This window comes from Aythya marila (assembly GCF_965140915.1).
Source record: "Aythya marila genome assembly, chromosome: 22".
NCBI classification, from domain to species: Eukaryota; Metazoa; Chordata; class Aves; order Anseriformes; family Anatidae; genus Aythya; species Aythya marila.
In genome coordinates, this window is record NC_139063.1 from 506,231 (window position 1) to 531,944 (window position 25,714).

Here is a 25,714-nt window from a genome sequence, read left to right on the forward strand (position 1 = left end):
TCTGTTTATTGATCTGTTCAGAAAAAAATGCATACATTTGGATTGAAAAGTGTAAGCTTTTGTAGATCAGAACTCTGTATCTTCGTAACAAACACCAGATTATAGAGCACTGAAAATTTTCCAGGGAATAATTGGATGTAGTATATATTAATCATGATTTTGGAACAGTAACTATTCATGAACGTAGAAACAGAGACCTGATGCACAGTAGTCATTGTACAGCTGCAATAGTCAGAAGAGAGTAGTATTCTAGGAAATTAAAAAGATATTTTTTCCACACAGATGTTTTATTTTCACTTTTTATATTTGCAAATGCTTCTTTGTTTCATCCAAAGTTAGCATCTACTGAGGAAATCTGTATTTTCATATGCATTTGGGAATATTTTGCATTTACCATAACTGTGCTTTTCCATACAACTCTGCTTTTCCATGGACAGTTTCTACGCGATTTGTTTACATTAACAGAAAATCATATTCCTGGAAAAAGTTGTCAGGGGTGTATTTTTAATTGTTTAAGGGTTAGAAAGCAATAAAACTTAAATATATTGAAAAATTTGTCAAGAGAAAATTTCAACAATAGAGCGTGAGCAAAGGAAAGATTTACAAGTATGTTTGAATGAATATTATTCAGCAATGATTACACTTCCAAAGAGCCAATGTGCTTTCATAAAGTAACATAAGCTCCTAGAGCTTGAAAATCTGTGCAGTTTACAGCATGTGCTGTCGGTCTCCGAACCTCTTGCAAGACATAAGGAGGTACGGGGGAATACCCTGTTAAAAATCACTTCTGATTAATGCCCACTCATTATCCAGTGCCTAAAAGCAGTACACTTTATTCCCAGAAGAGGGGCTGCAGCAACAGCACGGTCCTTTAGCAGCTAATGCTGGAGGTGGAAGGCAGCCAAGAGCTGCTGCTTGCTCCCCACATTTCACCTGCAAGAGGGGGATCTCTCTGGGCAGGCTTCTCCGCTCCCTCTGGGGAGGGTCCTGCTGTTTACTGAGCAACTCCATTACGGCTAGTGTTTGAAGGATGCTAGCTTTCTTCACAGTTTACCAACTTTTTACAAGACCTAAGAAGAAGCAGGAGGCACTCAGAGGATTGGATAAAGCATTATCCCATTGAAGTATTGACTGGAACTGCCAGCAGCTTAAGATACACAGATGGGATATTTGGAGTGAAGAATTGATCCGTGTCTGCAAAAGATCAGTTTCAGAAAACCCACTTGAATTTTCCAGTTGTCACAGACACCAAGCAATTCCCACACAGCAGCCTGTGATGCAGCAGTGCTGCCTTATCCAACGCCTGGCACATCCAGGCAAGGTCAGAACAAGGTGCAACTGCAATCTGGATGTCAGGTCACAGGCTATCTGGCATCAGATACCCCTGTAGTAGTTTCTAGACTGAAAATCTGCTTATTTTCTAAACTTTTCCTCTGTATCTCACTATCTAATGTCCCATATCTTATTTTATCCCTGATCTTCTATGTCCCTCTGATCTCCCTTCTCATGATGCTCCTCATTTGCCTGCATGCTATATTGGGGGTCTGATCTAATGGAACACCCTGGAAGATCCAGCAGCTTTAGAGCATCAGCCTTTGGAAAACAAATCTGCCCATAAAATGTTGCCTGCCTTCTGTTCTGTTACAACCTCAGCTGCCTATAAAGACTTATTAATTTGATCATCTGATTCCATTTTTCACTGAACCATCACAAAACAAACTTCTTTCATAGTTCAAATGCCAGAAGGTAGTATTACATGAACTTTCTTTCATGGTCCTTGAACATCAAAGCAAAGCAAGGATTTAACGGTAACTGAAAGCAATACTGTTAAGCTTTGAAAGCCACTTTCTGTTTTACTCTATTCCAGCAAGAAAGTTCATTTCCAGCATGGGAAGTCGAACCTTTTTCCACCACAGAGAGGAGGAGCAAAAGGAGGAAAGGAAACAGAGCTTGCAAATGACCTCCACAACTAGAAAGAAAAGGTTCAAAACCAGGTAAGCCACACAGACAGGGATAGTTTGAGCAAATCCTGTCCAGACAGGATTTTCTACAGCATTACACTCAGTACCAAACACTCACAGATTTGTTGAATTTTGAATTTATGAAATTATGGACATTTGTCTGGATTCTTTTTATGTGTGTCTGCCTCTGGAAGTGAGGAAGAAGAGACATTCAGCCTTTCAGAGTTATCCATAGCAGCTGCCCTTGCACTGACCTCTGAGATACCACAGTAAGTCAGAAATCATTATAACTCAAATACAAGCATTGTATCGCCTTTGTATAGGGGTCACAGGTTCCAGCTCATTTCATTGGAATCAAAAAGACCAGGTTCAATCAAGTGTTCTTCCTTTAATAATAATAATAATAATAATAATAAATAAATAAATAAATAAATAAATAAACAGACCTCTACAAAAATGCAGGAAACTAAATTACATTGCCTTGGTACCTGTGCTGATGAGCCCTCATAAGCCAGGGCTTAAGAGAAACTATATTTCATAGGAATAAATTGAAGATACAGAGTCAGATTAATATCTGTATCTGTATTAATATCTGTATATGTATTAATATTAATGGTAACAGAGGAACTCACCCCTCTTTCCAGAAAATCTTGGCAGCGATCCTGCTGTCCATCTTCTGTGAGGGCTGAACAACCTACGTAATGAGCACCCCTCTTCTCTTTAATCCTTCTGCCAATTACCCATATGGGATTAAAAGTGGTCAAATAGTGGATTCCCTTCTTGATTCATTATACTATTATATCTCGTGGTAGCATTGTTCGCTTTTATGACACACAATTGCCTGTCATCATACCCCATTGTAAATAAAAACCGATGTTTCTGTCCTTAATACTTGTTTAGATTTAAACAAAACTATGTACTATAAAACAATGCAAAAATAAATATAAAGCATTATCCTAAAATTTGTTGGCTTTTAATATACTCTTGCAGAGATCACAAGCTAAGAAGAGAAGCTGCCATCCTAGAGCTTGAGCAGAGGGGGCAAAAGAGGGTTCGGTTTGGAAATGAGATGGAAAAGCTGGAAAAGGAGGTTATTAGGAACTGCAGGCTGCTGCGTGTGAGAGCTGACCGGAAGGCCCTTCGGAGGAAGGTCAGAAAAGATGTCTCTATTGATAGCAGAAATGCCAACAGGGTTGTAATTGCCAACACAAAGTAGCATTCTGGAGAAGATCCTAAACAGGTGTTGGGACAACCTCTATACCATCAGCAATAAGGACAAGACTCCTGCCCCTGAAGCATTATTGTACATGTCCCTTGTGTAAAAGTGTTTGTGTAATTGGAAATAATCCCTTTCCATTGCCTTTATTTAGTCTATCTTTGTCACAGGCTGTAGAGAAGGCACAGATGGAGAAGGACTACATCGAGCTGCGTTCTGGGCGCCCTCCTATGTTCTGGATCCCCCTCCGGGTACACGCTGTGTGGGAGAGGATGGAAGTGACGCTGGCGTGCACAGTCCTGGCTTCGCCACCCCCACAGGTTACCTGGTATGTCCGCTGATACCAACAACTCATCCTGCCCGCGTGGTTGACGAAGTGTGTGCATTTCAGGGGCAACTGGAGGAGCAACATCTGGGTCCTCACAGAAAGGAGGAAGGGAGAGCTTAAGGATCACAGAAAATACTTTCAGTTTAGGTCCCTTCTTCAGTTTGACTGTTAGGACTGGTACAGACGTGAGGTATTTAGTGGGCCCTGAAGACAGTCAGCAGTCCTATGGGGCTCCTTTGGGATGGGACTGATGTCCACATTGATCTCCCTGCTTCCCTTGGTGCTCGGAAACCAGAATCTCCTGCCAGCACTAATTCACCCTGCATACGCACACCAGCAAGTCTTGGCTACCTTGGGTACCACACAAGTTCTGGCTTTGATGCCATCAGTCCTACAATTTGTGAAAACCGAACCAACTCTTTTACTTACTCAGCCCTGCTTATTTATCAGCATGCAGGAAAGGAAGAGTTATGTACCAGGCCTGACTGCAGTGTTAATAACCATTAATAACAGAAGGACAGAAATAAATGAAAGATTGCCTCAGAAAACAATTGGCAGAGTGTTCTTTGATCAGTTTGTTAAAGTGATTGACCATTCCTCCCATGGAAGCTTTGAAGCATGCAAACCTTTGGATTACTGCTGACTTCGCAGGCAGACAACTGCAAGAGGCTGCCTAAGCACTTGTCTACTCCTCTGTACCTCTGTCGTGTTTGACTGTCACTAATTTTAAAATAAGGTGTTAATTTTACCAGCCAGTCTCTTCATCCCTTCCTCAGCACCTTTGTGTCACCTTTGTGTTCAACTAGGTATAAAAACGGAGTCCCTATCGACCTTCGCCTAGCCCCAGCAGGAAAATACAAGATAAAAAACAAGTTTGGGATGTTGACCCTGCAGATCAGCAGGTAATGGATATACTCTTGTTTGTGAGGTGTTTTTTTCAGTTGAGTAAGACCTGTTCTCCTGAAACATCCAGTCTGTGTATGCTAAACAAAAAGGATAATTCTTCTGGCATCTGACCCTGCTTGACTTTAGTGTGTTGTATTTGAGCTAAGCCTTTGCTATCAGTGAGTGATATCAATGGTTCAGAAGGTTTAAATTTTTTTACAGAAATCTCACAGCCTTATTAATTTTTACTCCTTTTTTTTAGGCATGGCCAAAACATTGTCATTAAGGGTAGTGCCCTGCACATTAGGAGCACTTCACAAGCAAACATACCAATATGAATTGCTACATTGACCAATTACTTGATCAATGTAATCAAAATGACATCAGCTCAACAACCCTGTGACCTATATAGGTGATAAATATTCCTGCATATCTTCACTGGAGCTTAGCGTTCTACAGGTCTTTTGCTTGCTCATAACGTGAAATCTTCTGCTTGTGTGTATTAAAAAAAAAATAATATATATATATATATAAGTAATATCCACAGTCAAAAGGAAAGACACTTTCTTGATGAAAAGCAACCATCTGCTTCTAACTTTTGTCCTGTAAAGTATGAATAATGATTGAAACCTTAAATGAAGGGGAAATATTTTTTCAGATGCTCCATGGAAGATTCTGCTGAATATAGTGTTGAAATTAAGAATCAGTACGGCGAGGCTTATTCATTTGCTACAGTGCTCGTCAGGAGTAAGTAGAAAATGTTTTTTAGTTTTAAATTTTCAAATCCTTGAGATTCTTCAAAATAGTTTCAATTCTGTATGTTAAATCAATTTTAAAAAAAAAAGAAAAAGAGCACTCTGGAAAAACAGAGAAAGAAGTGAGAACTCTGTCAATAAGATAGGAAAATTCCTCTCATGTATTAGTGGGGGAAAAGCATAACTAAATAAACTAATTTTTAGCAACCACCAATCAATATGTAATGGCTCTTAAAACAACTTCCCTTTCTCCATCACTTTTGATCTCAGGCAAAATCTTTCAGATTCCATATGGACACAGCTGTCTTTCTACTGTGCTGAATTTGTACTAAATTTAGAAACTTGTTTTTTTTTTCTGGACTGATCTAAAACAGCCAAACATACTCAATGACTACAATACATAACAGGATTGGAAGGAGTGTCTTGCATTTCAAAAATTAAGAAAGAAATTGGTTAACACTTGCTGTGACTTTCATGTGGATCTCTTGGTGCAATACTACATGGAATACCGTACCCCTCTCTCAAATCAGTAACCACCAGGAGCAAATACAGTAACTGGCATAGACTGTCTGGAGACTGGCACAAGCCAAATTCAGATGTGGTGAAAAAAGTAAACCACCGCTACTTAAAAATTTAAATTATATAAAGCTTTAAGAAATATGCAATGAAGTCTCAAAGGATCATAGTTTAGCTGCTCATACTTCCTCTCTCTATATAACCACATATAGATAAAAATTTTGTCATTTAAAAAAAAAATAGACCTACAGAATTGCAGACAACTAAATGCCTCCAGTGGGACTGAGAGTCAAGGGAGCAATTTAAATGGTAACATGAATAGGAGGTGAAGAGGTTTGCTTTGGAGACCTCAAAGGTTGTGCCATGAGAGGTGTCTGGCTGAATGAACTGCAAACCCAGGGGTCTTTTTTGCTTTAGATAGTGTATTTGTTGGTGGTGCTGTAATATATTCTTGGCTCTGACATGGGTTATTTTATTATCATCTTTACTCTTTGCATGCTGTATTTTGATCACATCTGAATACCATTTGGAGATGCATATGCACACAGAAGAATGTGACTCAAGAATTTTATTTTAAAATGTGCTGATATCGTTGTACACATCTGAGGGGAAGATAAACACTGGCATGAAATTTCCTAAAGGTATTTCCTTCTTGTCTTATAGAATATTATGGTAAAGAGTCGGGATTTGATTCAGAAATATACAGAAGTAAGTAAATGGCTATTACTATTATTTCTTTGACTTATATCCTGAAGCAAGCTGGCTTTTCTGAGCTACAGTTTTTCCTATTAGCTTGATTGCAAATGAAAAGTGCAAGGCTCAGATACCACTCTTAATATAATAAAAAAACTACAAGAAAGAAGACTCTGTGAAGTCTTGCTCATGCTGAAATTTGTTTTAATTTCATAGGATCCCTTATCGCCAGAGAGGCAGATTTTGCCTTTTCAATGAAACCCTTATTTTCAAGAGAAAAGGAGCCATTCACCCTCTCCTGTTACTTCTCCTCTGATTTACTTGAACATCAGCGAGACATTGCCTGGTTCAGAGATGGTTTGTATTCAATAGCTAAGCTCATATAAGCTTGTATACATATACACATCTCAATATACCATTTAATTTCACAGCTGTGATCTAATGTTTACAGAAGAGAATTAGAATTCTGAATTCATGAGCTGCTCTCAGCTCTTCTCAAGCTATAGGTGCTATTATTTAATTGGCATGCTTTCCTCACTTGTAAAAGGATGACAGCACTACAATGGTTTGGAGGTAATGACTTATTTCTGCTTGTAAGAATAGTTTAAGAGCCCTAGTTCTATACAGTGGTAGCTCAAAGTGTTTGCTGTTAAGTCACTGAAAAGATGGAGAAAAAAAACACCTTCCGACTATCCTGTGTTGCTCTGCTGCCAGACAAGGACGTCTGTCTTAGCCAGACTGGTAATTCTTTGTGTTATTAAGTTTTGGAAAGCAGAGGCAGCAAATTAAGATGCCTCTTACCATGTCGGCACTTACACCATAATCAGCCACAAAAATAACAGGACCTATTGAGTTTTAGTGATCTGAGGAGAATTTGGCTATAGTTTGTATTTCTGAGCAATTCCGGATTTGATAAATATATGCAAAATGTATAGCATGTTCCATCCTGCTTTCTGGGGTTTGAGGGCTACTCAGGCAGAAGATCCTGCAGGCTACATGGCAATGTGTTCTCAGGCAGAGCTGGTAAAATATTTGGCAAACCTCAGAACATCCATTTACCTGGTGTGAAGAGCACCTTTTACTCAATTTGTTTAAAGCTGCATTTTATTTTCTCTTTATTGCTTTCATTACAAGCTCTTCAGGATAAGGTCCACTCTTTCTGCGCTGTGTTTTGTGTACAAAGAGAACACAGAGGGACAGCCACCAAGTAGGATCAGAGTCCAGGACTGTATCTCAGACACACAACAATCATAGCAGCAGAATTGTCTCGCAGACTCCTTTTCTTGCTCTGTTTTGTTGTTATTTTTGGTTTTGTTTTCACATTTGGAAATACAGTGATCCTGACTCCACCAGTTCAAGTGGAGATCCTTTACCTCTTTTCATGCTTCACAGGTGAGTTGCTGCAGAACTCAGAATGTCATAAATTAAAGTACCAAGACCGGGAAGCTTCTCTGACAGTGTCATGTGCTCACAAAGAAGACGAGGGATTTTACACTATCCGCGTCCCCTCACTGGATGGATATAAGGAGCAGACCACTTACGTGTTTGTTAGAGGTATTATCAGGATACTGTCCTACCTGGAACAAAAAGCTCCTTTCCTAATACCTTGGCATAAAGGATTTCACAGCCTCATTCTCAAGAAAACGTGTCCCAATTATGTGCATGGGTACAATTAATAGAATGTCCAAATCCTGTTTTGAGTTGTGATTAAGGTTCTAGAAAATATGACTTGCATTACTGAGATGTAGGCCCTTTCACTCAGTAAATCAAGTTAAAATCAAGTTACTGAGGTCAAGTTTTAGTACAGAGAAGAAAAAACCTTGACCAGCGTAACTTGCTGTTTCCACAGATGCCGCAGCAGAAACGCCTGGTGCACCCGGATCCCCGCTCAATGTGAAATGCCATGACGTAAATAAAGATTGCTTGATTCTTTCTTGGGTAGCACCCAGTGATAATGGAGGAAGCCCAATCCTCGGATATTTTATTGAAAGGTCTGTATGTTGGCCATCCCAGAGCAGGAAAGCTCATCGTTATGTTGTGGACAAAGACCCGCAGGAACTCCACAGGCTGTGTTCCTTTCCAGGTGTGTTGCCGGGTCAGAGGAGTGGGTCCCGTGCAATGACAGGCCTGTGAAAACCTGCAGATACCCGGTCCTGGGCCTCACTGAAGGACAAACATACCAGTTCCGAGTAAAGGCTGTCAATAAAGCCGGCATCAGTCATCCTTCAAAAACCAGCGCTCCAGTTACAACGTATGACCCCAGCAAGGACAAGAGAGTGACAGGTACGTTCTGAAACCAGGAACATGTGCTCTGCAGGTACAATGTGAGGCTGCAGGTATAAATGAATGCAGTTTGTCCAGATTCGCCTCATTCTCACAAACCTCATTGCAACATACTGCCGTGCTGTGCGTTTGCTAAACCCACCTCAGTACTATTCTGAAACAGAAAAGATCAACCACTCTTGGGACGTTTCATTAAATGTGTGATGAAATGTATACAACTATGCATATAATTAAATTACACGGTCTGATCTGTCTTTTCTGACAAGCTCCAAGCATTTTGACACAGTTCTGTATCTCTTACTGGATAACGCTGTCCTGTTTAACATTCCAGTTATTCCATATGACGAAGGCAGGAAGATAGAAATTTTCAAGGATGACCTGGAAGGTATGTTCACATTTATACTGAGCCATTGTCTCAGAGAGAAAAGATTGTTATAGAGCAACGAGATCAGTACTAACATGACTCAGGACATGGTAAAACATAACTGCAAGCCGCACAAGGAATGGAAAGCACCCTCTTTAACGTCTAATCTAAATCTCCTCTCTTTTAGTTTAAAACCATTCCCCCTCATCCAGTCATTATCTGACTGAGCAAAGTCTCTTCTTCTATACTAAAAAAATCTTACTTTAAAGTGGGAAAACATAATCTGTTTTAAAAGAACACTTTTCTGCTACATTATAACTAAAGCATATTCTATTCTGACTTCCCATAGGACACATTAAAGTTCCTTTGCCACCCACCAATGTTCACGCAAGTGAGGTCAGAGAAGATTATGTGGCTTTGGCCTGGGATGAACCAGACCCAAGAGGCAGAGAGCCACTGAATTACTACGTGGAAAAGGTAAGAAAATATTATCACATGGAAGGGAAACTGCTGCTACTCCTGAACAGAACTGTTTATTTCTCATATGGCCTATAGCACAGGCCAATATTTATTGACATTTATTGACTGTTAATAACTGCTGGTGGATGCGTACAGTAGTCAGTGAAAATAATTTGTCACCGCTTCTAAGGGAGAGGTTTCCTCCCATCTTAAAAAAAATAAAATAATCATGTTTCTCCTGAAAACCTTGGCACAAAGTAGAAGGGAGGCAAAGGAGCTGAATTGCCCTGCTATCCTGGAAATGTGGTCAGTCCCTTACTAGGGTGAGACGCCCTGAAAGGCTGCTCTAAGGGGAAGCTGCCTCTGCTTCACCAGCACTGCTCACTGCACAGGGGACTGCAGAACTTTCTCGGCCTCTCTCCAGCTCCACAGCTTACTAGAGCCATGATCCTGACTCTGACACCAACTTACATAGCAATAATTAGCAAAGAATAAATTAGTGAGTTTTACACCATACAGTGGTAGCGGAGTTGTAACAGGACTGTTCCTGCCCTATGGGCCCCTAGGAGGGGAAGAGCCGTGAAGAACTGCACAGTAGTTCACTTTACTGTTCCCCTCTAACCCCTTTGCTAATTAATTAGTATGTCCTACTGATTTCCTTCTATATGTATTCATTTCCCACCTGCTGTACCATTTCTGTTGCAAAGGGGCCCTCTGTTGCCATGGAAGAAAAGTTTGAGTTTATCAACAAGAAGTATATCATCTCTATTTTGGTGTTGGTTGGTTGGTTGTTTTAATACTTTCCTATAAAGATTGACTTTGTTATTCCTCAGAAAGGTTTTAAACTTTCACAAGTTGAAAATCATCACCTTTTTCTTTACAGTCAATTGTAGGCAGCAACTCCTGGCAAATGGTTAATCTGGATACGCCAGTTAATTCCCCAAGATTTGCACTCTTTGATCTTGTTAAGGGAAAATCATATTGCTTCCGCGTGCGATCCGTTAACAAGTACGGAATCAGTGAGCCATCCCTGCCCAGTGAACCCATAACTGCTGGAGCCAAACTGGGTAATTATTTCACTAATGTGCACTACACTAATGATGTGGAAAAGGAGATGTACTATGAAATTCATGTGTGGGTTCCCCCTGCCCCCACCCTGCTTCCTTTAAATTTCATGTTATATTATTACACAGCAGTTGCTTTGATAGCAGGAAATCTCTTAATGCCTTAAATGCTTGTTTAATTACTTTGCAGTTGGTCAGTGCAGTGTAAATCTAACCAAGCAATGATGGGAGAATTACATTTAATTAAGTAAGGGACAGTTGAAGCCTGTGTTTAGTCCAAGTATGCTTCCAGCACTCAAAAAAAAAAAAAAAAAAAAAAAAAAAAAAAAAAAAAAAAACGAGGCTGCACAGGCCCGTGTCAGAAGGAACGATACAGCTGTGCTTGCTGAAGGAGCCTGTCTTGGGGGCTTCAGAGAAAGGAGCAGTCCCTGAAGGGCTGACTTGTTCTGTTTCCTTCCCAGGAATAACATGACAGTAAGAGATGCAAAGACTCATGCACATGTTTCCATTACACAGAGAGGACTATCTCTTTCTCTTATATTTTATTTATCCTCATATTAAAGCTCCCCCAGTATTCATTAATGCTGTCCTTTTTGTCAAGAGTGAAGCAGGTCCCGTTTCACAGTGGAGTCATGTGAGAGTTAATATACGAGTCTCGTTTGCACACTGATTCAGAGGTTACGTAGGTGTACATGAGTATGAGGAATCACAAACCCAAACATAAACACTTAGGCTGTGGACCAGGACAATGTCTATGGTATTTTGCTCTGATTTGAAAGTGAAGCTCTGGAAAAGATGAATACATAATACAGCTCAACTCACTTATGAGAACCTTTGAATTTATAAGTTTTTTACTTATAAACTATAAACTATTTTTCTGTTTTCATTTTTTTCTTTTGTAGCTACTCTGCCACCACCTTCTCAGGTTTTAGCTTTCAGAGACACCAAGACATCTGTTGTTTTGCAGTGGGATAAGTTAAAGGATGGTCTGGAGCCTCTTGGCTACTACATATATTGTCGGGAAACTGGGACAGAAGGATGGCAAACCGTCAATAATAAGCCTGTGACATGTAACGAGTGAGTTCAGTTGTTATACTGCACTGAGAGAAGACAGGGTGCCAGCTCGGATTCCTCTGCGTATGGCTGGAGTCGTATTTCAGATAAAAAAAGAACTTCCTTCTCTGCACACACAGGCATGCACACACGCAAACACCACGTCCTCTTTTAGCATGAAGTATTGCTCACATGCTGAAATGCCCAGTCTTACTTTTACATCCAAAGCCAGACTGACAGCAAGGTCTGTGTGCATCTTCAGGCTCTGGGTCTGCAGAAGACAGACCTTGTGGCATGACCAGCAGAACCACATTCCATTTTTCTGCCTGCTTTCCAGAGAGTAAGTTGGTGTCACTCACACAGGGGATTCAGAAAACCTCTCTAACTGTGGGGGCCACATGTCAACCAAAAAGTCCATTAGAATTCCTATTTATTCTACTGGCAGTGCCAGACAGCAGCATTGCACCTCTCGGTATCTGATCTGTACTTACTGTCCGATTTATCGGTAGCCGTTTTATGTGGCACAGTGCTCTTTAATCTGTAACGGCAAATCATGGCTTTGCAAGGAACATCGCCTTATTAAAATATATTGCTGTCTGTTCAGAGGACTGTTTACCTGTACTCTGAAGAGTCAGATACAAACACAGTAATTTTCTCTCCTAGATTTACTGTTCCTGGGCTGCAGCCTGGAAAGGAGTATGTCTTCTGTGTGAAATCTGTCAGCGAGGCTGGACTAAGCGAAAGCTCACCGGAGACGGATCCTATTGTTGTCAGGCCAGCTATTGGTAAATAGTATATACATACACATACACACAAAAAATAACCCCCTCCAAGATGTATCTATCATACATAGCTATTGTGACACACAGTGGTAATAACAGCGAGCAGATAAGCACTGGTTCTGTTACTAATTATACATGTTGGGGTGAGCAAAGTTAATTAGCATTTTGACAAAGGAGTGTGTTAACGCTTACAGTATTCATTTGGTACTGGTACAAGTGAACGTTTTAAGTGCAGTTTTGCCGATGTCTTGAAATCAGCAATGTGAATTTCTCCAGAGCAATCACAAAGACCTACCCACCACGTTAAGACAGGAGCTGACCCTCAGCCTTCACCTTTATACCAACTCACTGTGTTTATCTTTCCTAACAGACAAAATATAAAGTGACATGCAAGAAATGCCCTGAAACATTTCCATGACTTTTCTTGTGGCATCTGAATAGGAATCTGCTCACTTCTCAATCCTTTTACGCTGTAAAAGTGATATTAAGGAGCCTTAATATAAATAGCGTCACATCTGCTCTGCACACACAGGGCTCTCCTCTCCCTGCTTTACCCAATGTGTACACCTCCTTCCCCAGTCCCCAGACCCCAAGCCCGCACTGAACACCGCCGTCCTTCCTCCTTCCCTTCACTGTGCAGCCCGGCCGTCCGCGCCCCGTGGGTTCGTGCTGCTGAGCTGTGGGAAGAGCGAGATGACCATCGGCTGGAAGCCCCCGAAGCGCCGAGGAGGAACAAAGCTTCTGGGCTACTTCCTAGACCAGCACGATACATCTGAACTCGACTGGCATGAAGTCAACATTCAGCCAATTCCCCAACGAGTTTACACGGTATGAATTTCAGATATAATACTGAGCTTCCTCATGCGTAGTGGGAACCCTAGCTCCAACACGAGATGAGCTGCTCTTCCTCTACTTCCTCTAGTCCAGAACTTTCCCCATGCCTCATAAGAGTGCTACCATGCAAGGCCATGCCAATAATCTCTTTGTGCTTCTGAACCCAAAGGTTGGCAACCTCAAGGAAGGGCACCTCTATGAATTCCGGGCTTGTGCAGTGAACATGGCTGGTGTTGGGGAAGTGTCTGAACCCAGCGACACGTTCAAGTGTGAGGAATGGACAATGCCAGAACCAGGTACCTCTCACAAAAAGAACAGGCAGAAGAGTATCACCAGCTACACCAGGTATCTTCTCACTCTTCTGTGACTCCGAGGGACTTCTGAAGACTAAATCTGTACACAGCTGGGTCCCGGTGTACAGATGCACACAAACACTTCTGGGGACCTTTTGATTCAGATGTAGCATATTATTTCTGCATTACACACGTCTAGCATCAAGGTATTTTTAATAATATTGTTTCCAGAGAATGAAGAATCTGGATCAAATACCCTAACATCTTTGTATATTACACCAGAGCACATAACATCAAACCAGCTGATGTATGCTTTTTTTTCCCCTAGAACCTATGTTTCTAGAACTTGTATGGTTGAATAGCATAGAAAGCACCACCTGTGGGCCCACTATTCACTTTTTAACAAAAAGCTTTGCTTTCTGATCTCAAACTCAAACGATGTGCGCCTGCTTGCATTTCTAATGTTATTGCTTGACAGCCCACTCTTCTCCGGACAGGCCCTCCTTATGACGTGAAGTTCACAGAAGTAAGAGACTCGTCCCTGATGCTACACTGGCAAGCCCCGCTGTACACAGGTGCAGGTCCAGTTACAGGATACTACGTGGATGTGTGTGAGGAAGGGTCAGAGGAATGGAAGCAAATAAACAAGCAGCCCGTAGCCACCACCCACATGAAGGTCTGTATGTGCACTTACTATCCAAATGTCGCTTCTCATTCAGCCTTATGTTAATTCCAGTCCCTGGTTCCTACAGGTTTCAGATCTAGAGACAGGGAAATGCTTTATCTTCAGAGTAAGAGCACTGAACAAGGCTGGAATTGGGCCCCCTTCGCTCCCCTCGGATCCTGTGGTGGCTAAAACCAAGCCTGGTATGAAACTGAAGTGGTGAGATTTTAAATATTAGCTACATGTTCCATAGCAAGAAAAAGCCTGAGTCAAAATAAAGATTAGCAAATTAATCTGCCCAAATTAAATTACTCTAGCTGTACACTCTCTGGTCTTTAAGCCGGATGTCCAGATGTTACCTGTTTTGATAAGGGATGTTTTGCAGTGTTATTTTTTCCTTTGTTTGCTTTTGTCATACAGGCACAAATGAAATCGAACTTGGGGTTGATGAAGAGGGTCTCATTTATATGGCTTTTGAAGCTCCTGAGAAGAATGACTCTTCTGAATTTATCTGGTCAAAGGACTATGAAGGACCACCAGATGCTGACAGAGTTCGGACTGAAGAGAAGGGCAATAAGTGAGTACATTATGCACACTGAGAAAATGAATTGTGGACTGTGGAATAAAGAATGCCTTAAACACAGAGAAAAATGTGAGGGCAAAGGTTTCCCTCTCCTCCCAATATACAAGTAAACTGGTGAACTTCTGCAAATCTCCCCGATTCCCAGCTCTGCTGTCTGTGGAATGGGGCAGGCAGGGAAATGGTCAGGTCACAGAAGGGAAATAACATCCCTCGTATTGTTCATGCTTTTGCCTTGCTTCTCAGTGTCACGTACATGTGATGTTCCAGATGTATCAAATGTATTGTATTCTTTTACAAAAAGCATAAATTTTAAACAAAATATTTTTTCTATTATTACTTTCAAGATCTAAGCTTATACTGACAAACCCATCAGAAAAGGACTTGGGGGTATATTCAGTGGAGGTCACAGATGTAGATGAAGATATCTCTGCCAGCTGCACTTTAACAAAAGAAGGTAAAAACTGATAATTAACAAGCACCAAAATCTAATGTGCCATAATTTTCTAGTATGGAGATGTTTGGAGGAAAGCTTCTCCTAGAGGAATAGTAAGTGACTGATGTCACTTGATGATAGGGGTATCATTAGAAAGATGTTTCTCATTCCCTGAAGGCCGAAGGGCAGTTTCTTTTCCAGTCCCCTACAGAAAGATACCATAGTCCTGGAAGGTCGTTTTTCCATTAGAGTTCAGATTTCACACACAGCTACACTATCACAGTTATTTAAAACTTTAAAATATTTCTCAAGTTGATAGAACCAACGTTCTGTTTGGACATAACTAAGAACTGTCTTCACCACCACTTCAGGCCCTCCCTGCTATGGAATGTTTTGTACTTATTATCTTCTTCTTGACATAAACAAAGTTCATTGACAAATTAAGCCCAATTTATATAATGATTTTGATTTGGCCTAGTTGTACTAGTCTAAATGATTTCTTATTCTTTGCATTTCAGACCTGGACAAGTTACTGAAACGTAGCCATGAAATCAGGAACCCGTGTAAGTTGAACCAGGCTGAGGCCACTACCATATAGATAGATTCTGAAAGGGGAACTCTGGCATAATCCTGGCTGAGCCAAGTTCTGTGGTTTATATATGAATTCCCCTTGGTGGTTCTCTTTGTTTTCCAGTGATAAAGCTGATATCTGGGTGGAATGTTGATGTTCTGGAGAAAGGAGAAGTGCGACTGTGGCTGGAGGTTGAAAAGCTGTCACCAAACGCAGAACTGCATTTAATCTTCAATGAGAAGGAGCTTAAAAGTACTCCAGTACGTTTGGGTATTTTTAATTCTGACTTACTTTCCCCTTGCTGAACAGGGAAGTAGACCAACTGGGCACATCCCACACTTTCTAAATTACCATCAGACATTTTGATGTGTGCTTTTGGGAGGCTCTGTGCCTTGATTTCCCACATAAGCAGAAAGCCAACTGTCTGCTTCTCAAGCTGTCTGGCCTTAGTAGCATGCACAGCCACAGGACTGACGCTCAGTTAAAGGCAGGGCAGTCCTCCTCAGTGCTACGGCCAGCAGAAACCTCAGTGGTAAGATGCAGAGAACACCTTCTCCTTAGCCAGCATTCCTCCCACCATGAGAAGCTGCCTCTGTCAACTGTGCTGCAGCAGATTTCCCTTTTACACATGCATTTTCCAACAAAGCCCAGCCATGTCCCATTCATCTGATACTAGATGCACCTGTGCAGGACTGAGAGCTTCCTCTTAGTGAACGATCTGAACTCATTTAAGAGGATGGTAAAGAAATATACCATCTCTGACAATGAGGCAGGATATTTTTTCTTCTATTTTAACAAGCAAAGCTGCAAGGTATCCACCCTCACTCTTTGAACTGCATACAGATAATGAATTCTAAGAGCAGATGAAAGTGATTTATTGCTCTGGAAATAACTGGAAATAACACTGCATCACATGTTACAATACACTCCTACCTTCTGATATATTTTTTCAAAAGAGTTCTAGCCTCTTCCTTGTCTTCCCATATCAAGTTAATATTTTAACATTTAAAAAGCATTTGGAATGACAGGAGCAGAATGGAGAACAGTTGAGAATGAAGAACACCATAAATCACGTGCCTGTCAGTTAAAATGCAGTGTAGCAATGCCAAGATAACAAAAAAGCAAAACAAAACAAAAAACCACCACAGATACAACAAAGGGATAGGAGTACACCAAAGATTTTCAGAGCTTTTATTACAATCGTTCCTGGTTTTGGGGGGAGGGCTGGTTTTTTAAAGCAATGTGTAGTGAATTTATTGAAGACTTTTGCCTATTATAAGAACTGTCTTTTCTACACTGGAGAACTGACATAGTAATGCGTGATTACAAAGTGTTTGCCAGGCTTTTTGTAACAATAATATTTGCCTAGAGCAAACAAGAAGGTGAGGCCTAAGGATGGTATTTACATTTAAGGTATTTACATGTAAGTGTCTGGCAGGTTTCGGGGTGTGTGTGTAAAAGATTCAGTAGTGGTTGCACGGTGTCAGAGGGTGGCAATATTACTTATAATTGCCCAAATATGTGATTACTTGCATTATACTAAAAATCATAGAGATCCTGGCAGGGTGAAAACTCTGTAATACGCAACAAGAAAGAATGCATTGTGTTGTGTGGTTTTAACAGAAACTTCCTCCTGGAGAAAAGCTCTGCTGCATGCAATTCTGCTGTGCCTAAGTGCACAAGCAAAGAATAGATGAATCACAGAACACAGAATACCAGAGTGCAGTGGCCTCATTACACCTGTAGGATGAGGGAAATATATGAGGATACATACATAATGGGACTCTGGTGTCTGAGTGTCTTGTGAAAGATGTGCCAGGATCTAGCCTTGGAACTGCTCCTCTGTGGAAAAGCTATTTAATTTATCTTATTTGCTTTGTTTTACACAGACACATAAAATAAACTTTGTCAAAGGAAAAGGTCTGGTAGAACTGATAATCCAGAATTTCTGTGATGATGATAAAGGGATGTACACAGCCCAGCTGCAAGATGGAAAAGCTAAAAATCAATTCACCCTAGTTCTTTTGGATGAACGTAAGTGGAAATTCAGTATCAAATATAGACTGCCATGCTGAGTGGAAATTTTTCGAGGCACTAAAGTATTTCTGACAGCTATACTGGCACACTGGGAATGCGGAGAACAAATTTTAGCATACATTTAAAGTCAATTGTGTAAGAAATAATCTGTATTTCTCTTCTCTTTAACATAAATTGAAGCTTTTGGTCTTACAAATAGGGTCCCTGATGATAAAAATGATCTGCTAAAGTAAAACATCTAGTGAATCTAGTTTAGTTATTGTTTCCAAATGTCTTACATTATTATCTTGCTATGTCAAACTGCCTGTATCTTGGCAGCAAACTGTATGGCAAGTATTATGATACGTACCTATTTATTTCAGGACAGGATCAGGTTGAAAATTCAGCGTATTTAACAGCTGGTCAGTTGCATCAAACCAAATGCAATAAAGAAACTAGTGTCAATTGTAATGAAGGCAAGTCCAAGCAACAAAGAAAGATAAACATGAAACATGCAGGGTCCTTGTATGTGCTAGTACAGAGAGACTCTTCAATAAATTAAAAACAGGAAGCAACAAGATTAGCATTCAAATTCTTCCCCATACACTCTCTATCTCCATCTTCAGTTCTTGCAAACAATTTGATGATTTCAAGCAACCTTACAACCAGGCTCTCATGGGGTGATCCAGCACACGTTAAGTTCAGAATAGAAAATGAGCTTGACTTGTGCTCTGTAAGTGCACGTTTTTCTTTAGTGATGATGAAAGAAGTAGAGAAACCTCAAGTTGCATACAGTTGTCTAAAAGTGAGGTAAATTTTATGCTCTCTGCCTTCCTTTGTGTTTCCTACTTTTAAAACATTTTAATTTCAGGGTTTCTAGCCTATATTTTTGTATGGTCAAAAGTCCTATTTCATTTCCTAAATGCATAATGCTCAGGTCTCCAAAGATCCTTCTGTTCATGACGATAAATATCACAGACTCGGCAACCAGTACAATCAAGAAAAGGATGGTACTGATCTGCTCAAGGTTCTGTGAGGCCAGAGGTAACCGGTACTAGGACACCTTACAAACATCTATCAGAGCTCTTATGATAGCACCCTTTGCAACCAGAAATCTCTAGCGTTATACTAAGAAACAGGTGCTTTTGTTGACTTTGACAATTACTGTTCTTACAGGTTTTGCTAAAGTCGCAGAGGAGGCTGATGCAAAACGGAGAGAATGGAAGAAAAAGCAGGGTAAGATAAGCTGAAGGTTAATGACTTACCAGAGAAGTAAACAAGGTTCTCTAGACATGTTTAAAAAGATCATGTGTCCCACTTTCACTTTATCCCCCATCTTACATTCATGGATAAGAAAGTTTATAAAACAGTTTCAGAGAAAAAAAAAAAAAAAAAATCTTACAGTTGGAAAGACGATCATCCCCTTCCAACTGGGATACAATTATCCACTTGCAGCTGCCGTACCAGAGAGGGCCAGGGGCACAGCCGCCTGTCTTCAGAGATGCACAGTATAAGTTTAAGCTGTGTATAAAGCAACTTTCCCCTCAGTTTACCCCTACAGGAATATTCAGGAAGAAAAATTAGAAAGTATACAACTTGTCTATTCTGTTGCACTTCACTCAGAAAATCTCTCTCATATCCCACACTGCATGCAAAGCTGTCATTCAGTAAAGGCATCCTAGGCATCAACACTAACATCATTTTAAGGTATGATTCCTCAACAAACATAAGATCTGTTGCCTTAGGACATCACAAGAGCAGCAAAAATTGTGTGCTGTAAACTGGTGCCTGGTGTATGCAAAACTAAAAAGCATGAAACTCTCCCAACGAGCACCACTGCTGGGATTCGCCACTAGATGGGGGCATTTCTGTAGCTAATCAGGAGCTGTGGAACTGTACAGCAAAAAAACACTTATTTTCTTTTATAGGCCCGTATTTTATAGAGAATTTGAGATGGAAGGTTACCGAGAGCTGTGAAGTACTCCTTACCTGCAAGGTACGTACATCTCTGTGATGCAACTGCACAGCCTGAATTCCTTTAGCATTAAATTTTAAGTGCGAAATTTAAGGGATGGGAACAAACAATGCTCCTTTAAATGGTTATTTGCAGACCAATGAAGGGTAAGAGATAGTATATCTTGGACAGAATTTTCAATAAAGAAGGAAGTTTCCAGAATTCTTACACCAATCCTGTAATGCAAGTGATGTTTTGCATCAGGGCATGTTGGCATTCAGAAATAAAATACACTTGAGAACCTGACTTCTAAACCTTGACTTTAAACAGGCAACGAACCTGAGAAAGGACACCAGCTTCCAGTGGTTCTTCAATAAGAAGGCACGAACAGGCGGCGTGTTTGATCCACAGACTGGGATAGGAACTCTTTGTGTTAAAAAGGTGAAAAACATAAAAGCAACTCAGCAGCACTGGCAGTCACGTCAACGTGCAAACATAGGGTTATCTTACACGTAACGTTCAATTTGTGTTTTGGGTAGTGCCCACTAAATGAAAGAAGAATTAATGCTATAGCCAGCTGAATTAGATGTTTTTAGCAGTGAGTGGCTGTGAAAAGTTTAAGTGTGGGCTCTGCAGGTTTTCTGAGCAAGATTTGTTGCCCATTCTGGAGACAAACTTTAGTCAAAGAAAAAAAAAAAAAGTTACTGTGCTCATTACTGAAATGACTGAATGAAATTTAAGGCTTAACCTGCAGAGAAGGCCAGACATGCTGAGTTAATGCCCGCTGTAGTCTCAACTCTGCCTCAGGGGACTACAGCTGAGGAAAGGCAGCGTGGTGGTGCAGATCTCTGCATGGCTAACTTGAATCCCACTTTCTTCTTTTGCCATCCTTTCTGATCAGTCCAGCCTCAATCCAGGGAAGACGAAAATCTCAGCTCTCTGCATTTTCGAAGTCCTGCCTTATTTCAATAATATGTGAAGATTCCATTGTCCTTTTTTGTTGTTGTTTTGTCCTGTTTTATTATTATCTATGTACATACGTATTTGACAGATAACCAAAGCAGATGAGGGCCAGTACAAAGCACTTGTTTCAGATGACCGAGGAGAAGACTACACCCAACTTGATCTCACAAAAGGATGTAAGAGAACCTTGTATATGGCAATATTACACATACACACCTGCCTGGATTCATTTTGGATCTAAAAACAAATTTCATAACTTGCTACCACGTCTTCAACTGCAGATGTTGAGTGCTAAGGAAGATAGGAGCATCTAAATACAGTAAAAAATACAGCATCTAATAATAAACAAACTGGTGACAAAACCCCCATACCCAGTAAGCTTTGCAACAGAAGAAGACAAAGAATAACTGATATATTCTAAACATAATGAAATTAAGTTAGTAGATCAGATGTGATCCGCTAAGTAGTGCATGGTTAGTTAAATATCGTTATGTCTTTGCAGCCTTTGAAGACCTCCTGAAGGAGCTGTGCAGGATCAGCGGTACGTCCCTTTCTCCTCAGCTGGTCCAGTAATTACAGCAGGGGGAAAATTTGGGCAAGTTGAACGTTCAGCTAGCCACATTCTCCAGAGAGAAATGTTAATATGTTGCTTGGGATTTTGTTTGCATAGCATGTAAAATTACATGGATATTCTTGGATGTCCTCCTCAATTTCAGTTTTTCAATTATACTATCAGCTCTTTCTGCTTCACCTCTGAAAATTCAGCCTACTGAAGAAGGCATCAAAATCTACACGGATGTGAAGTACTACACAGACTACATGAAAACAACCTGGTATCACAAGTAAGTCCCCAAAAGACATTTGCAAGGCTTGTGGGGGTACTGTTGCTTGTACATCATAAAAATGTTGCTTTTTTATCATAAAAATTAAGCATCTTAGGCCTGAATCCTTATTTTCTAAGGCAATGGGAGATTTATCAGGGTAAAGACTGAAAACCACAACTCTCTCTGAAATCTGAATCATGTCTGGGAATTCCAAAATAAACAAGTCGTGCTATTTTTATCTTAGCATTGCATAAATATTTACAAGTGGTCATCTTTACTAGAATAATAATTTAAGGTACCGCTCAGTTACAGCCACCTTGGTTACAAACAGGAAAGGAATCTGTCATTTTTTCCCAAGTCCTTTATGTCTACTATCTTACACTTCCATAAACCATATTACCCCACTGTGAGAAACAAATATTCCCAAACGTTACAACATTCTTTCCAAACATGAGCTAATTTAGCCTCATAACATCTTGGTCAAATAGAGAAATGCCTTTTTATTACACATCTCCTACAGACATATTAAAAATTGGCCTTCTTGTATGATGTTTAAGGGCTAAATGTATATGATGCCTACATCCTATTTATTCTCGTCCATAAGAATCAGGAGGTCTATTGTAGGGTTTGTAGAGCTTTGGCAAACTGCCCAAACACAGAGATAGATGCCCAGTGAGATTTTCAAGTGAGTGAGTCCGTAACTCTCCATGAAATGCGCAGTGAGGTCCTGACTCCCACCTTCTTGTTCTAAGTGGTTTAGGACTAACAGAAAGTTATCACTCTAATTTATGCAGCTCTGCTAAATAGTATTGAAATTATATAATCTGTTTGCTTAGGGAGAAGCAAGTGGAAAGTCGTGACAGACTGAAAGCTGGGAGCACGATGAATCAGATCTGGCTTCACATCCTGAACCCCACAGATGCAGATAAGGGAAAATACGTCCTGGAGTTATTTGATGGGAATGACACTCACAAGCTGTCAACGGACTTGTCTGGGCAAGGTAAACTGAGTCAACAGCACGGCCACGGGAATCAGATCTACCTGAGCTGCTCTCCAGGATTCCTTCAAACCATTGGCAGCAATTCCTCTCTCTCGTGTTTGAGCTGGAGGTTTGGTTCCATGACAACATGCTACGAAACTGGGTTCAGAAAGACAATGAACTGCCCATAAAAGTCAAAGGAAACCTGAGGAGAGGAGAATGGAGCAGCAGAAGGGACCCAAGTCTTTAGGGCACCTTGCTGCCAGAGCATAAGGAGCTGCTGGGGGAAGGATGAGTGGGAGGACAGCTGCTCCCGGGACATGTGGCATTCCCCCGAGGCTGCCAGAGCTTACAAGCAGCACCCTGGAAAAGAGAACATTGCTTCAGGTTTACAAAGGCTTTTCCAAACAGTCCAAAGGATTCTTTTCCTTCTGAGGAAAGGGAATATCAGGCTCCACTTATTTCAGTACTTTATAAGTACATTCTTACTTCCTTAAGGCATGTATAATGTATAAGTCATAGTTAATTAGATGTAGCTGTGCACACAAATACCTGCATTTCCAAACCCAATGCATTACATTAAACCTACTGTCAAAAGAAATAAACAGCAACTTTCCCTAAAAACATTTCTTTCCTTGCAGCCTTTGAAGATGCCCTGGCTGAGCACAGAAGGCTAAAGTAAGTTTCTGCCTAACTATTTTCACAGCCAAACTAATCTATTTCAGGTGTCATATTCTATACTGAGAATACAAGGCCGAATAAATAAAACCGCTATAATTTTATCTCTCTCTCTTCATTTTCAGAGAAGCAGCAGTAGCAGAAAAGTGTAAGTGAATGAATTTCCTTCCTTCTGCCAAACACAGCCAAGTGGTACACTGATAAGTAAAACTAAAAGGTCGTATTTGCTTATTCCCAGGTCGTGCCAGAGTTGTTCAAGGTCTGCCAGATGTTGCCACCATCATGGAGGACAAGGTAATATTGAGTAACTGTCCGTGTAACTGGGCCTTGCACAGACACGAGAAGGACTGCTGGGAGAAGGCTCCTGCCGTCTCCTTCCTGTGCGGTTCCAGGAGCTTTCCAGAACTACTGCTGAAGGAGCAAAGTGGTACCCTCTGTGCCACCTGTGTCAGTCCCATTTGTTGTTGATGTGCTTCCGAATGTGCACGTGCTTCTGCACTTACAGGTGCTTTCCCTGGCACAGAATCTTCTGTCAGGTCACAGGTGTAACAGATGCTTTCTAGGTCTGATTCCCAGTTAGATCCTTTCTGTTGTCTTCCCATAAAATACAACTAGTCCAGGGGTTAAGTGCTGAACCTGGTTTTTCCCATTATATAAACTTGATACCTACATTTCTGGGTCACATTCCCCTTTACTACTACACAGGCAAAATAAGTAACAAGTCTGTAAAGTAATTGCAAATTCACCATGTGTCTATTTAAGTGCCACTTCATGGTGTAAGAAAGTTGTAAAAAGACAGCAGCACAAATATTAGTCAGGCCCCGTGAACTTAGGTTGATCCTGATTATACTGGAAGATATCAGGAAAAGGAAATGGACAGTCCTGGAATCTCACCTACTAAAAACCTAGAAGAATTTGCCAAGTGCTTAAAACGCCTCAGGTCATTTCTGACACTTTATTACCAAGGTTGTGAAAGTCAATATCATAAGAATTTTCTAGTTCCATAGAAGCTGCACAGAACAGCAATAAAATTTAATTAAGGACCACCATTTCTTATAGCCACAAACTAGACAGCCAATTAAATGCAATTGCAAAGTAACAACTTTAAAAATAAACATTTTTAAATAATAGTTATCTTTCAGGAGTCATCACTCTCAGTTTATAAAACAAAGACCTGAGATAAAAGTACATGTGCTATTTGACGAACACATCATATAATATAACCCATAATGCACAATACAGTCAATAAGCAGCCCTGGTGGACTTCTCCTGATCTTGATTTTTATTTTTCTTAATCTCACAACAATGAATTTCTTTGCTCAATTACATGTTTGTAATCTCTCTGTTTTACAACAGACCCTGTGTTTAACTTGCTGTGTATCTGGAGATCCTTACCCAGAAATCACTTGGTTCAAAAATGAGAAGGTTATCGTCTTTAAAGATCGTTACAAAATGGATGTGAAGGGGACAGTTGTCACAATTACCATAGAGAAAGTCTGCAATGAAGACACAGGAAAATACAGCATCTATGTCAAGAACAAATATGGCTCTGAAACAGGGCAGGTTACTATCAGTGTCTATAAGCATGGAGAGATACCAGTAGGAACAGATGAAAAGACCCAGGTGGAAACTGTAATGAGAAAGCCTAAATGAATTAAGGCAACTATATCTCATTGAAATTAAAAGAAATTTGACTCCTTTGGATTCACTCGAATGTCTCCACCCTAAAATTCAGTCTCATATCTCCATTTTTATTTCAGTATTGTTTTAGTATTTTTATTTTGATGGTTGCTAGAAAACAATTCTCACTTGTGTGTGGGTGCATACACACACTTGCATGCTCACTTTACAGAGAAAATGCTTTCCTGCCAAGTTATGTTGTGTGGGAAATTCCAGAGGATTCATGCGCATGAAAACTAGGCCTTTAGTAGAGGGTTTTTGTTCTTTTTTTTTTGTGTGTGTGTGTGTTGTTGTTTGTTTTTGTATTAAATCCTCATGTGTTACTGATTATCTTGTAGCTGAGCAATGTTTATGTCTATATTATTAAACTTATAACCTGAGTGACACCTTAGCACTGTCATCAGTACATCCATTTTGAAATGAGTTAGAAGTGAAGAATTTTCATAAGTACTGTGTGAAAGTCTTGAAGTATTCACCTTCACAGACTTAAGCCATACGGGAAGAAAACGAGGCCTGGTGCTTCACAGAGGAACACGTTCAGCTTCTCTCTGCACTGACACGCAGCAATACGCTTACACAAGAGGACTGAGTGAAAGTCCACAAAGTTGGACCCAGATCCTTCCATCCTCCAGCACACCTATATTCTTTAGAATTAAACAACTTTTATGTTTATTAGTTACGTTGGACTGTTACGAATGCAGAAGAAAGTGTGGGCTCTCAAATGCTCTAAAGCGATACCTATACTCCCAGCTCCTACCAGTAAAACCATGTCTGGGAGAGAGAAAGACTGACTGTATTCCTGACAGAGCCATACAGCTACAGTCATTTATTCAGCATATAAATCAGAATTGGAGCACAAGTTTTCTTAGAGCCTCAGATGCTG

General features: G+C 40.4%; 1 protein-coding gene across 1 annotated transcript; it reads left to right on the plus strand.

Annotated features, from left to right (window-relative positions):
• Nucleotides 1–1,887: 1,887 nt before the first annotated feature.
• MYOM3 (myomesin 3) lies at nt 1,888–25,068 on the plus strand (the record flags this gene model as incomplete). Its single annotated transcript, XM_082777656.1, has 36 exons — nt 1,888–1,994; nt 2,156–2,230; nt 2,952–3,111; nt 3,348–3,505; nt 4,312–4,407; nt 5,049–5,137; nt 6,325–6,369; nt 6,571–6,711; nt 7,747–7,908; nt 8,204–8,345; nt 8,438–8,637; nt 8,969–9,022; nt 9,351–9,478; nt 10,344–10,527; nt 11,427–11,601; nt 12,241–12,362; nt 13,000–13,187; nt 13,363–13,489; nt 13,984–14,162; nt 14,239–14,353; nt 14,571–14,727; nt 15,078–15,187; nt 15,685–15,729; nt 15,861–15,997; nt 17,627–17,771; nt 18,930–18,989; nt 19,682–19,749; nt 20,038–20,148; nt 20,759–20,846; nt 21,173–21,211; nt 21,407–21,512; nt 22,331–22,494; nt 23,115–23,151; nt 23,277–23,299; nt 23,390–23,445; nt 24,508–25,068. 36 exons carry the CDS (start codon nt 1,888–1,890, stop codon nt 24,802–24,804), a joined length of 4,290 nt encoding a protein of 1,429 aa, XP_082633782.1. The 3' UTR covers nt 24,805–25,068.
• Between the last annotated feature and the right edge of the window lie 646 nt (nt 25,069–25,714).